Source organism: Amblyomma americanum, chromosome 8, assembly GCF_052857255.1.
Source record: "Amblyomma americanum isolate KBUSLIRL-KWMA chromosome 8, ASM5285725v1, whole genome shotgun sequence".
Lineage (NCBI taxonomy): Eukaryota > Metazoa > Arthropoda > Arachnida > Ixodida > Ixodidae > Amblyomma > Amblyomma americanum.
Window position 1 is genome coordinate 82,625,393 of NC_135504.1, and position 14,909 is coordinate 82,640,301.

The 14,909-nt window shown below is 48.0% G+C and overlaps 1 protein-coding gene across 1 annotated transcript; it reads left to right on the top strand.

Moving 5' to 3' along the window:
• Positions 1-2,055: 2,055 nt before the first annotated feature.
• LOC144102550 (uncharacterized) lies at positions 2,056-14,125 on the top strand. The gene is made up of 4 exons (XM_077635795.1): positions 2,056-2,129; positions 4,124-4,338; positions 13,493-13,627; positions 14,103-14,125. Exons 2-4 carry the CDS (start codon positions 4,140-4,142, stop codon positions 14,123-14,125), a joined length of 357 nt encoding a protein of 118 aa, XP_077491921.1. The 5' UTR covers positions 2,056-2,129; positions 4,124-4,139.
• Positions 14,126-14,909: the final 784 nt, after the last annotated feature.

Sequence of the window (14,909 nt, forward strand, 5' to 3'; positions counted from 1 at the left end):
TCTACGCGGCCGTCACAGCTTACACCTCATGACCCGCTACATATTCAGTGGGCGATTCGTTTCTATTTGTTTATTATATGCGGCTCTGGAACAAGTAAGAAACTGGAACAAAACACAAACCATAAAAGCTTGAAAAACGTTTGGAACGACATTAAGTTAGTTACGGAAGGTAAATGATTTCTTGTTAACATGCGGAGCTGCTTAATTGCTACAGAGGACAGAGGCTCAAGTACCCTCCGTCACACAACTCATTAACACAACAAGAAGCAGTGAACTGGCGGAGACTGCAAACAGGAACATTCTTCAACCTATACATTCTACACAAAATGTACCCTACACAATTCAGGGACACATGCCCGTGGTGCGGGGCAACCCCCACGCTATACCACATTACATGGGAGGGCAAACGCAATTATGCATTCCACAAACTCAAAACCCCGAGTGCGGAGCAATGGGAGGGTCTGCTCACCAGCAGCGAGCTCACAGCCCAAAGGGCACCTGTGCAGCACGCATGCGAAGCAGCAAGACTCAGCGGAGCCCTGGAATAGGGGCCCGACCTTGCGAAGAGGCCAGACGTCAACGATGAAGACGACGGCCCACCGCTAATCTCATTGAGATTTCAATAAATGTTTTTCTCTATATATATGAAAGTGTTTTGCATAAGTTGCCGAAGCGGGTTTGTACATGAACAAAAAATCATTTACCTTCCGTAACTAATTTAAGGTCGTTCCAAAGGTTTTTCAAGCTTTTATGACTTGTGTTTTGTTCTAGTTTCTTACTTGTTTCAGAGCCGCAAATAATAAACAAAGTATTTTGTTTCTCAGAGGCCGCGTTACAAGATGCTCGCTTTTTAGTCGTTGGCAGCACAATGAGCCTTTAACCTATGTTGACCGGTCTTACAGTAGTAACTGTAGGGTCAGCGACTTGCATTTAGGCGAATGGTGCATCAAAATGACAGATTACAACTAGATGTAAGTCGTGAATTTTGAAAGCGACATTGACTTTTCTAGGAAATCGATCAGAAGCATGGCAGGATGACTTACAGAAGAAACAACAATAATAATAGTAGTAGTAGTAATGCGCCACAGCGAATTGCTAAGCACAATGCAGTCCCAAACTGCGACTTGGGCAGCAAGGCGGGGAACGACGGGTGCGTCACGGAATCGCGCCGAGTGATGCGTGTGACGGATGCGGTGCAGTGGAAACACTGGAACACCTGCTCCTTCACTGTGCCGCGTTCGCCGATGCTCGTCGCGATATGCTCGCGGCCTATAGGGCGCAGGGCATACTACCAGACTCCATCAAGACGCTATTGTGGCCGCAGGGCAGTGCGCGCACTCGTGAGCGAACTTTGGTGAGCCTCTGTGCATTCCTAGAACACACGGGCTTGACGTTCCGTCTGGTCTCTGTCAGGTAGTTACACGCAATGACCGAACGCTCCGCGAGTTCTACCTTGAACGATTAATAACTGGACGCTCCACTCCGGTTGTAGCGAACACAGAGCTGTGCGCGTTTGATTTAATTCCTCTAAAATAAACTAATCACGCGCACAACTTGGACACATTTCTTATTGTGTAAATAGTTTGTACATATTACTTCTCCCCCTATCCTCTCTTCCTGTCCCCTCACCTCTTTCATTTCATTTCTCCATTCTGCCTGCTATCCTTTATTTCCGCTGCCCCAGCTCAGGTGCTTCAGTATCGATGGCGGATGCCGGGGCTAGCAAAAATCTTTTCCTTCCTTTTTACTATTATTTTAATTAAAAAAACCACTACCACCACCAGCAAGGCGTGGCTCGCAAACTCTACACTAAGCCGCAAGACACAGACCAAGATCAGGAGAAGAGACAGTGGTTTTCAAAAAGAACACAAAAACAAAAACGAAGTTCACACAAAAGGTCAAATGGAGGACTCGTCTTCGGTTAAGCGTAAATGACAGAAGTCGCAATTAAGGGCGACGTTCACTTCTCGCCGCGAGGAAGGCTTTGAACGACTCAAAGGGGAAAGTTGAATTTCTCGTGACATTTTGTCCACTTGGGCGCTTCTTTTTATACCCGGACTGACACCCGAAGGCAGTGCCTTTGGCGCTGAGAACTGTCTCAGTAAAGACGCTTGCAGGAAGCCTCCCGAGTAAGTCTTCTTTCAGCGTAAACGTTATCCGCAAGAATTCGCTATATACACACAGTGAAATGTGACGTCGCTCATAGGCGATGGTGTAGCTTCGGAACGTAAAGAAATGTAATACGTAATGTTAAGGCCCCTTGCATCTCGCGTTTTATGTTTACGGGTGGTAGAACAGTAAGCGACCACTCTCTTCGCCGAGAAGGCAATTTTTCTACCACGACAGCAACCGTACTATTATCTCCCAATTTTATTCGCGCATGTGTGTATGTGAATACGTTTGTCTATGCTCAGATTTCCGCGCTCAATTTTTACTGGCTGCGGCAAGTAAATGACGGCCAAGAGCTATTATGTGATGTGTACAGGTGCCTTGACGAGGTCCACCGGAGCAGCTAGATCTCACACAAAGGCGCGAATGTTTCGAAAATGCCATTTTTAAAGCCCTCTGAAGCCATACTTCACTTCAACTTCATGGTTGGTTACCGTGAGTAGAGCCGGCTGAAGTAGACAGGGTATTTCACCTGAGACATTATACAGTTTTTAAAAATAGGCTTTTTGAGTTAGAAGAGCGCTTTTTTTCGGCATATGAATGTCAGCGATGTAGTTCATCAGAATACAGCTGAGACGGGCTGACTAGCGGGCTGGTTAACTAATTTACAATAGTTAACTTTTTAACTATTACTATTAGGCTCCTTAATTATTGAGAGGAGAGGTGTGTAGCTCACCGTAAGTAATATCTACATCATTTTTTTAGAATTTCGAAACCGCGGTTACCCTCGGCGCTGTGACCCAACGAATTTTGGCTACATCGCGCCAAAATACATTCAGTTCGAGAAGCTTGCAGGCAAAGCAGCTTCTACAGTGCAGGTAACTCGTCAAATTAGCCAAAATTTGTTGGACAACAGCGGCGAGGGTAAAAGCATAATCGAAATTCTAGAAACTGATACAGATATTAGTTACGATAGGCTACACGTTTATTAATAATTAAGGACCCGGACAGTAAAAGTTGAAAACTTAACCATTCAATGTTAGTTAACCAGCCTGTTAATTAGCACGCTTTAGCTGCATTCTGGTGTACTATGCTACTGACAATACTGTGCCGAAAACAGCACTATTCTAACTAAAAAACCCTATTTTTAAAAAATTGTATAAACTGTTAGGTGAAACACCCTGGCTAGTTCAGCATGTAAGTCACCTGGTTCTTTCTCTTTTCTGTGCATTTGCAGACGCGCCGATTATAAACAACGGCGGTCCAAGACCTCTTTAGTGTGGACTCAAATAATGTTTAAAAATTCGAATAGATAAAAAATAGAATTGCATATAGTAGAATAGATAAAACAGCTACTGTAACGGAACTGTCACAGTATGGTGTACTTGAATATAAATCGCGAAAAATTGTAAATAGCTCTACAATTTCCTGCGCAAGTCTCAACCCCCAAATGACAATGAAAGGAGACAGCGAATAGCTCTAAGTCACAACAGCTCCAAAAGAGTGTGGGCTTCATTTCTAGCGCCCCGCCGCGGTGGCTCAGTGGTTAGGGCGCTCGACTACTGATCCGGAGTTCCCAGGTTCGAACCCGACCGCGGCGGCTGTGTTTTTATGGAGGCAAAACGCTAAGGCGCCCGTGTGCTGTGCGATGTCAGTGCACGTTAAAGATCCCCAGGTGGTCGAAATTATGCCGGAGCCCTCCACTACGGCACCTATTTCTCTTTCTTCTTTCACTCCCTCCCTCATCCCTTCCCTTACGGCGCGGTTCAGGTGTCCAACGATATATGGGACAGATACTGCGCCATTTCCTTTCCCCAAAAACCAATTATTACTATTATTATTATTATTATTATTATTATTATTATTATTATTATTATTATTATTATTAGTATTCATTTCTAGCGTATTTGCGACCGTCTTATTAATCGACTCTGAAGCCGGCAAAAGCCAAATTCCAGCTCTCTTCCTGAACAACGATACACGTCCGTGTAGGCCTTAATTTTCTTTTTTACAGGCGACAAGCTTTCAACATGAGGGCTGTGTGGACGGCTGCTGCCATCCTAGCGCTCACAGTTGGTGCTGAGAGCGACTGCTACCGGCCCAGGGAGCGGAACGGCCGATGCAGCCGCGATCCGTACAAGCTGCCATCGACGCTATTCGGTACAAAGACGACCTATCCACATGCCACGGGTCTGGAGAGCAAACGGGCCCAGCGGGTATACATGCGAGGTATGTTGGGGATGAACCAGAATGTCAAACCCGACGAGGTCGGAAAATAATATTAATAATAATAACTGGTTTTGGGGGAAAAGAAATGACGCAGTATCTGTCTCATATATCGTTGGGCACCTGAACCGCGCCGTAAGGGAGGGGATAAAGGAAGGAATGAAAGAAGAAAGGAAGAGGTCGGAAAAGCACGCTTCGGTTTCAGTGATGGTTTAAATATCGAGAAGGAGCTCCTGCACCGAGGCGAGGAAAGAAGCTCCAGATATCTTAACCAGACTGGCCAGTACGATCGGCCTGTGAGGAAAGCGTAAGTGCAATGAAAGTAAAAAAATCCCAGTCGATTTGGTTAATTAGGCCAAATGCGGAAACGTGCGCTAACATGACGTGACTTGTCGGTTGGAGCTGCGACCTTCTAGGTGGAACCAGGCTTGTACCCGATCGCCACCCCAACTTCTTCCGTTTAGGTACTGTACAAGCCTAATTCGAATCGCATTCTCCTCGTAACCGCTGCTGCTCATTCCGCTTAGCTCGGCGCGCTTAGGGGAGCCGCCGCCTAATTAGCGCACCAAGTTTCCTGCGGCTGCACCTTGGCAAGTAAGCCACCCCGTGGGCAGGTGAGCAGTGGCGCAGTGCCACAAGGCAGGTGCTATGGCAGGTGTTGCCATCGGTGGGACTTGGGTTTCTTGGGTTGGGTTGCGACAAAGGCTGCTCTTTCGAAGCAGCCTCCCACGATTAAATGGGCTGCCACCTGACACGCTGGGCAGGTTGCCCACCACCCGGTGAGCAGGCCTGCCACCAAACTGGCTTCAGAAAAACAGACAGACAAACATACAACGTCCAAATCCGGGCAATGGCCACGGAAGGTGCTAGCGCACTAAAAGAAATACAAAGTGACCATCACTGCCAAAAAGATAATTTTCTCTGCCGTGTGAAGATATACCTCGTACTAACATCGTTGTAGGCCGCCTTGAGTAGATCAGGCTTAAGTAGGCTGAGAAGCCAAGCTTTGGTTGCCTCAGAAAGCTCGGGTTTCCTTTGTCGCAACACACCAAATTTCACCAAATACTTTTTCCGGGGAAATTTAGGTGCTTTGAGGCATACATACACACATGTCTAACATTCTTCGACAAAAATTTTCAATATTGTATTGGAGAACAGTAAGGCACTGATATGGAAATATAGAAAATAATGGTCCATTCTTTCGAGGAGCTAAGAGTGCCATAGAAAACAAATGGGGAACGCTTTTGACAATAGCAAAAACGTTGAAACCAAATAAATGCCAGCCTGCCCACGGGAGATCTGCGGATATATTGATTATTATAGTCAAATCTTACAATGGTATGAAAAAATTGCGTTTATAAGCTATTTCCCGTTCAAATATGTTTTTTCCAGAGCTGTTTGGTATGTTTCCTTGAAATAATATGTCGGATCCCTTGGCAGGCTTTATTGTGCTCTGTAGCTTTTACGCTGCTGCCAACGCATGGTTCAAGCCCGACTTGCTACGCTTGGGACTATAAGTACGGATTAAATGTTATAAAGTTTTCGAGGCAATCTTGGCTTCGTTTATTGGCGCACGACTATAAGCAGGCTACAAACGCCAAGCACCGGGAAGGGTAATAGTCTCATGGTCCAGCATTTCTGCTCTGCGAGGGTCTTAAATTTTGATAAAACGGAGTGAAGTTTCTGTGGATGCCAAGCCACACGTTTTCTTGGAACTGACAGCTTGTCCTTTTGTGAAATGGAGTTGCTTTTCAGGCTTAACATTTCTGACGTCCTTTCAGCTGACGACACGAAGACGTACGTAAGCAGGGTGCATTGTCACCTACTGTGACAGCTTGCTGAGAAGTGACGATGTAGTTTCATAAAAACAGCAACACTTCCTGGGCCCCAATGTGCCGACGAATATTACTGCGTCGCCGGTACACAAGTGTCAGACCTCACAGGTAGTAATCTACGACCTCAGTACTAACACCGCGAGAAGAAGACGAAGACCTAGTGGGTGGATACGTGTCTGCTTCTAGGTCTGTGTTTTCGCTTTTCGCTGTCTTCTCGTGTGTGGCGTGGGTCGGACAGTGCCCTCCGTGCGACCGAATGCTGACGACGCCCCTACGGAGAAATTCCCGGCACGGCGGGCGCATTCTCAAGTGAGAAAACCCAACCGGAACCCTCAGGGGCAAGCTAGGCTTAGCTCGGCGCTGCCGAGCGAGGCCGCGCTACGCGTCTGCATGGATTCTGCGTTGTCGACGACGGCTACGCGGATGCCCGCTGTGTTGCCACCTGACGCAGCCTCCACGTCCACGCAATCGTCAGCGCCTCTAGGCCTCCAGCCTGCGCCGTCTTCCGATGCTACGACTTTGGCCTGTGACATGGACTGCTCTACCGCCTCCGTGCCCGTGGCACTCCCTCAAGAAACTGTGCCCGTCGCGCCAGTTCAGTATTCCCACCAAGGGCCGTCACCAGCGTCTGAGCCTCCTCCACAGATGCCTCCCGTGAGTCAAGGCTCTCTTCCGCCTGCTGCGAACTCGTTCCGCGTTACCATCAAGCCTACATTGCGCTTTGATATGACTGCCATCCCTGCCCGGAATGTTCAAGCCACAATTGACCATGCCCTTGGCTCTTCGAACTACTGCGGGTTTGTCGTCCATCGCCCATCGAACACCATCACGGTAAACTTGTCATCCTTGATGGACGCCCAGAAACTTTGCGCAGTTACGCGGATCCCCCTGGATGACAGCAAGCATGTCCCGGTGCAAATATATTTTGCATCTGGTCCTGACACACTCCGCTGCATGGTTTATCATGTCGACAGCACGAGCCCTCCCGAGGAGGTGCGCGCAAATATTCGCTGCTCAACTCATGTTGTACTGCAAGCACGGCCTATGGGTCGCCGGGGCTCATACCTGCTCATCCTGCAAGGCCCGTTGACTCTCCCGAAGTACCTTACCTACTACGGTGCGATCGTCAAACCACAGCCCTTCCGACCTCGTCGTATTTTTTGCTATCACTGCCACAAAGAAGGTCATATGCAAAATACCTGCCCTAATCCAGCAGCTGTGGCCGACATGAATGAACCAACAGCTCATTGTGCCCTGTGCAAATCGCCGGACCATGACATTCGCTCCCCCGCTTGTCCAAAGAAGAAGCAAGCGAAGAAGTTTCACAAGTCGCCTGCAAAAATGGATGTCCCTACAAGTAATCGCTTTGCAGCTCTCGCATGTGACGACAACGACTTCCCTGAACTTCCTTTATCTGAGCCTGCTGCTCACCATATGTCTCCTCGCCAGCGTACATATGCACAAGCGGCTCACCTTCCCGGATCAAATGGTACGCCCAAACGTCCAGTGCATCCATCACATGTGGATACTACAGATGAAGACACAGCTTTAGACAATGCAATCGCGGAGGCTCGCCGCCGACTAGACGAACTCACCCAGCGCCGGGAACAGCGTCGTTCTCAATCCTCTCGAAGAATTATCATAACTCGGGAGCAATCATCAGAGGAATCACCTAGGGTAAGCACTGGCCCACAATCAGGTGCCGACCACCTGTTAGCCGTGACTACCCCGACAGTGGACAAGATATTAGCGCTGATGAAGCAGGTGACATCCCTCATCGTGGAAGCTCTTCGGCCTCGTCATGGATAGCGCATCATCATCGGTGGTGGTGCAGTGGAACTGTCGAGGTTTCGCTAATAAGGCCTCTGAAGTGAACATCCGCCTTCGCGACGGAAAGCTGAGGGCATGGGCGTTCCTACTGCAAGAGCATAATGCACTCCCACGCCTTTCAGGTTTCTGCGCATACCATTCACCATCTATCCCTGATCGCCGTTGCACCGCCTCCTCCCTCAGCCCAGGTAAATCTGCAATTTATATTCACAGTTCAGTTCCGCACACACCGCTCGACCTTTCACGGTGGTGCAACACACGTCAAGAGGTTGTCGCCCTTCTCGTAAAACCTGCACGCACACCCCTTATTCTAGTTTCTTTTTATAGTCGTCCTGGCTCCGCATCTCCCAATCTGGGATGGGTTCGTTTTCTACGTTCTACAAACTCGGGTATCCCTATTCTAGTTGGCGGTGACTTCAACGGCGCACACACTGCGTGGGGTTACCCATCGGATTCCTCAAGGGGTTCACACATCCAAGGGAGCTTTTCGGATCATTCCTTTCAACTTTTAAACCACCCGAATACTTCTACCCGCCCACGAGGTGGCCCGTATTCACCTGATTTGACTTGGTGGTTAGGCCCCGGTAACCCTCGTTGGGCTGTTGATTCTGATACTTGGGGTAGCGATCACAGCCCTATTTTTATCTCCCTCACGCCTACGCGTCTACGGAAAATACGCCGCACTGTACGAATAACATCATGGGATTCTGTACGCGCAGACAATCATTTATCTACATTCAACCCCTCTTCAGCATTGTCTACTCTATCTGATGTTCTCGCTACTCACACTATTACCACTACTGTAAATGAAGATGACCCAAACCCGGACATACATCTCTTGAATCTGTGGGCTCTTCGTCGCCAGGCGGATCTTTACGCTACTCGTCACCCCGATGACCCTTCGGCTCTTCCTACTCTTCACCGCGCTACCGCACGGGCGCGGCGCTATGCAAAGCGGCTAGGCAGGCAACGCTGGGCTGCATGGTGTGCCCGCCTGTCCTCTACGCAGGGCAATCGACATCTTTGGAGAGTGTTTCACGCCATGGAGCGCCCTTCTCAGGTTGCAGATTACACAGAGAGCATTCGCCTCGCGCTAAATGTGGATGAGGACACATTTGCACAACAAGCGGCCCGTCAATTTTTTCCAAACCATGACTGCACCGCTACGTCTCCACCTGACTTAACGGTAACAGAGCCCCCCGATGGGATTACTTCTGACCTCACCATGGCAGAGCTGCTGGCCTCCATTGACCGTTTAAAAACTACTACTACTCCCGGGCACGACGGCATACCTAACTCCTTATTCCGTAACTTGGAAGGGAGGGCTTTGGAAACCCTACTTGATACTTTTAACGAAGTGTGGCTTTCTGGCGTCATGCCGGGAGACTGGAAGCATTCTATTGTGGTTCCAATCCCCAAGTCAGGTCAGCCTCCAGTATCTCTCTCGGCCCTTCGTCCAATTTTCCTTACCCCTACCATCTGCAAGCTTTATGAAAACATTCTAGCCGCACGCTTATCATGGTGGCTGGAATCCCATGATTGTTACCCAGATTCCCAAATTGGTTTCCGCCCACATATTGGAACGGAGGACGGCCTTGCTACTTTGGCTGCTGACGTGCTTGACCACTCTCCACAGAGTCGCCTTGTACGAACCGTAATCGCTACAGACATAACAAAGGCATATGATAACATCCTTCACTCTGCCATTCTTGCCTCCCTTCAAACTCTTGGTCTCCCTCACCGGTTCCTCCTCTCCATTCACGCCTTTTTAGCAAATCGAACCTTCAGCGTGCGTGTCCACGGAAAGCCCTTTGGTAATTTCACTTCCAATAGAGGAGTGCCGCAGGGCTCCGTTCTCGCCCCCACATTATTTAATGTGGCTTTAATTCCTCTGGTTCGAGCCCTAGAGACCATCCCTTCTATCCGCGTGCTTGCATATGCCGATGATATCACCTTGTGGTGCTGTCATCCAGATGCGTCTATTCATCAGTCGGTCCTTCAACACGCGCTGGATGTATTGACATCTCGCCTCCCACCTTTGGGTCTAACACTCTCTCCTACTAAATCATGTTTCATTCGAATTGGAAATAAAGCCGCCTTACGGAAAGCTCCCCCTTTAAATTTTACGGTACATAATTCTCTGATTCCTCAGGTAGAAACTGTTCGTATTCTTGGTCTTCTCCTCCATACATCTGGGACTGGCACCCCGTGGCTGACAGCCACCCGTAAATCGGCTCACGCTACTCTAGGTCTGATTCGTCGCATAGCTATGCGCTCTGGTGGCGCACGTGCTCATACGGCCCGCCAGCTTGTGCGCTCTATCCTTCAGCCACGGATAGTATATCAGGCTCAATTTCAACGTCTCACCCGCAGACAGTGGGACTCCCTTGAAGCTATCAATCGTGAGGCTATGCGCGTCATAACATATCTGCCTCGTTTAACACCCATACCTGTGCTACAGGAGTTCGCCCAACTTAATACACTCAGTGAGATCATCGACCAACGGGTGGCAAATAGAGCTCGAAAACAGTCTCTCAAACTTCATCGTTTAAAGACACTTCCACCGTGGTCCTATTGCCAGCTCACTGACAATCGCCCCACTGTTTCCCCGTCGGTATCAGCAGCGTATCTGCCTGAAGGGTGCATATTATACACGGATGCATCTCATTCTGCAGAGAGGGGAGTTACTGCTGTGTATAGTCCATCTCATCCGCATCTCAACTCTCGCGCGACGTATACTGCGGATACGTGCACTCCCCTGGCATTGGAACTTCAAGCCATTTACAATGCCATTGCTTCCCTTCCGCTCGTTCCAACATTCAATACAGTTCACATTTACACCGACTCCCTCGCCGCCCTTAAACAGCTGAAGGCTGTTCGACGAACGTTCCAGATTTCACAATCTATTCATGTGCTCTGCGCAAAGTATCCATGTCCTGTGCGCATACACTGGATTCGCGGCCATGCCCAGGATCCACATAACATTCAAGCGGATGCTATGACTCATCTTCATACATTAGACGATCCGCCACCTTCCCCTCTTCCCCCAGATCCGTTCCTGTCCCACGTTTCCGATTCCGAAGTTCTGCGCCAGCGAACACGCGCTCTAATTCCTCCGTGTTCGCACCCTCTCCCCCGTAGTCTTACTCGGCAGGAGGAGGTATCCGTGCGCCGGATTCGGGCAGGGGCGGCTCTGACACCATCTGTCCGTCAACGGTGGCGTGCCAAAGATCTGCCACTACCTGACAGGTGCCCTCACTGTGGCGCTGCACCGGACATATGTGATGTGCGGCACTTGTTGTGGACGTGCCCAGCGACGGCTGCTATCAGAAAACGGCTCCTCAGCGAGGTTGGCCTGCGGTGGAACCGCGAAAGTGACTTCGTGAAGTGGACAATGGACAACCGTTTCATTAACAACCTCTGCGACTACCTCAGCGCAACGGTTCTTCACTCCTTCTTTTAACTTTCAATCCCGTGCATTCCTTCCCCCCTTTCCTTTTTCAACTTATGCCTCATGGCACACTTCTCGAATAAAAAAAAAAAAATACTAACACCGCCTGCAGTGCTCGACGTGCTACAAGTGCGAAATGTTGCGCACTGTGCCGTTCATGACTTGTAACCCTGTACACCGCGTATCGTGGCGCGTGACGAAGAGGGGTTAATTCCGTTATGTCGGGGCCTCTCTTAAAGGGGCTGTGAAGGGGCCTCTAATAAAGTTGCGGCATGCCTGAGATATTGAAGCACGCCGCTTCACGAATAGTGTCCAGCAAGGATTCTTTTTTTAATGCGCTTTGTAGAAGCTGAGTTATCTGTAGTTTAAATTTGAATTTCAGCGTCTTCTCGCCTTTCCCTCTCCTCTCGTCACTTTTTGCACGCTGGAAGGTAGGCGCTCCTTCGCCGACCCCCCTCTGGGAACAGAGCTTCCCGACCCGCCGGAGCTAAGCGGCTTATTGGCCGCGGCCACGGTAGCTGCCTGACGTCTGAAAGAATCTAACTAATGGCCACCTCTCACCTTGTCTACGCAGATGCGGGGGACGGAGGAGGGCGCGAGCATAAAAAAGTCGCCGGAAAGGGCTCGCCAACTTTGACGCGTGATTGTGGGTCGTCTGCTGCGTTCAGAAGAGTATTATTTGGCTCTGGTTTTCATGGCAACACAGCGCAGTGATTAAGTGAGTTAATGTGCTCTCCCCAGAAGGTGTCACAGACCCCCTTTAAGCGTTGATTTACCTTGGGCTGTGATTGCCTTCCATAGTATATGATGCATTAGTCCTGCGTCTGCGCACGCATGTGAGATAACCTTCAAGAATCATGTAATGTTGGACCTCTGTAGCAATCACTTATCTAATAAAAATAATAACAAAAATTGGCAGCGCTGAAATGAAACCCATACTAACTGCTTCAGTAAGGGTGGATACCCGCACCGCGCCTTGAAGGAAGGAATAAAGGATGCGGTGAAAGAAACAGGTGCAGTTAATGGAGAGCTTCGGATTAAATTTGACTACGTGGGGTTGTTTAACATTCACTGACATCACACAGCCCATGGTCACCATCTGCATTTCGCCTCTGCCGAAATGAGACCGCCTAAGCCGGGATTCGATCCCGCAACCTCGCACTCATGAACTGAACGCCATAACTACTGAGCCCTTGCGGAAGGTACGTTCCTATCACCTATTTAACCTCTGATCCGTGTTGTAGTTTTGTTTTTGTTCCAGGCGAATGTTTTCGTTTCAAACCAATAGCTCTTGTGTCATGCGCTTTTCTCTCCTTCGTGGACGTGTTGTATGCGCACTTGTAACGTTCACAATAATTTGTTAACATATTTGTTTTGCACAAGCCCACGTGACAACAAGGACTTGTTGTCGGTATTCATCCCTAAATTTTCACTCATTATTTCTCGTGTTAGCAAAAACGCTGTTCGCTATGAACTATCGGAGCAGGGAAATAACAGTAGCTGTGCGAAAAGTCAGTGACTCGGCGACAAATCACGAATAGTCGGTTCATGGAATGAGATGAGAGTGATTCATCCAGGGGGTGTAACATCGCTGACCGCCTAAAGCTTTTGTCTAAATTTTTAATATGTTGAAAACTGTGAAGTACACAGTTTGTAATGCGCGCTTCCTGCTAGCACTGTGATTCATATTCATCTCACAAATTTCCAAGGTGGGTCACTCATAGGCCTGCACACTTATGTTGACTATTCTATTTATTGTTAACAATGAGCGCAACGAACTAGAGCCGTCGAAGAGTCCCCAAGCGAATATTTTCAGCAAAACGTTTGCTTGCGGCGCATGGTACAATTCTTACGAAGGCGCAACGCCAGCGTGCAAGGTTGGAGGGCAGAAGCAGATGAGTAACTGTAGGTTTGGCTGTTTAGTACGCATCGAACCTGCTTAAATGTTCAAACGTGGATTTTTCGCACATGCCCTTCCTTGAAAAGCGAAGATAGCAGAGATGTAATTGTGGTATATTTCCTCTCTTGCACTCTTCCGCAGGTTGCACACCTCTCCTTTTAATGCTCGTCATGAGGCACACCAATAGGTGTCCAGGAAAAAAGGATATTATTAAATTTAGTACCAGGCTCACCGAGCTTCAATCCCAAATTCTGAATGCTTCTCGCCCGAATTCCGGTAAGAAAGAACATTGTGCTATAATAGGGTTTGGGACGTTTCCTACCATCCAAAAAGGCTTCGACGACATTCAAACAGTTTATCGTAAACTTTGGCGCCCACATCTACTCAAAAAGAGGACACTACGCAATGACCAGAGCAATTTATCCGGAGCTGTCCATTTTTTTGCACTACTACTTAAACGGCCGATGCACCACCAGTGAAGTGCTATCTATGTGGCCGTGTATAAATGTTAATCTCTAAAAGCTGGTTTCATCAGCCATGAAGTCGGAATTTAGGTATTTTTAGAGAAAAAACGCAACATACAGATTGGCACTTCGTTCTTCAGCGGGCCAATAGTGCCTGAAGGCTTGAAATGTATGAACCTGCTGCTTAAAGTTTGTTTGTTTGTTTGTTTTGCCCGGACATGATTTTAAAAACTGTCAAAATTTTAGCAGCCCCAAAACTGGTCGGGATTGGGTATTTTACTCAACAGGAAAGGTTGATTACAACACCTAAATAACCTTTGGGACGTATTGCTTACCACCCATTAGTCAATTTGCATTGCTTGCATAATCAGAACCTCTGTTAATTGTAGAACTTGTATCATCAATTTCTTTTTCAATATATTTTTCTCTGTAGCTCATTTGTGCAAGGAGCACGTAAAGCTGCTTAAAAAGTGGAAGTATACGTGGAACGTATCTGACGAATACCAAGTAACGAAATCCGGCATCAAAGACACCGCACAAATAGGCAAGTCATTTGTTGTTCTGATGATGTTTCACTACCTATTTGTTACAATTTTTGTATCTTACTCCAGCTACCACTGAAAAAAGCTAGAATATAAGTCTAATTTTACTGCTGAAGCATAAAAAAAAATTGTGGATGGTGATTTCAGCCACGGAGGCTACCATTACTAACGCCCTCAACACAGAATGCAATCTTTTTGTCTGTTTTTTTCTTGTTAACACCAATGCTAATTGTGAACCTCCGGGAACTGGCAGCGCACAGCTAATTTTATGAAGCTGAGCTTGCTCATCCAGACATTTGCGGACTGCCACGTGTGGCTTACTTTTTTTGTCTTTCTTTTAGACTCAGTGTGCACTATATTACGTCATCTGATAGCCTGCCCACTTTTTTCTGTCAGGTTTCGCTGAGGAATACTGCTTTGCTGACGCACTGCACTAGCGTCATGGATGACCAGTCAGAGTTGATTTCTTTTGACCTTATTTTGTTATTTTGTCGCTCACTTTCAGTTTTGCTGTTTTCTTAGCTTTATTTTGTTTGGTCTTCCACGGTTTCT

Coding starts and splice junctions, on each gene's coding strand:
- LOC144102550 (XM_077635795.1), top strand. CDS start 4,140: ATGAGGGCTGTGTGGACGGCTGCTGCCATCCTAGCGCTCACAGTTGGT. Junction 4,339..13,492: donor CCAGCGGGTATACATGCGAG/GTATGTTGGGGA, acceptor ACTCTTCCGCAG/GTTGCACACCTCTCCTTTTA. Junction 13,628..14,102: donor TGCTTCTCGCCCGAATTCCG/GTAAGAAAGAAC, acceptor TTTACTCAACAG/GAAAGGTTGATTACAACACC.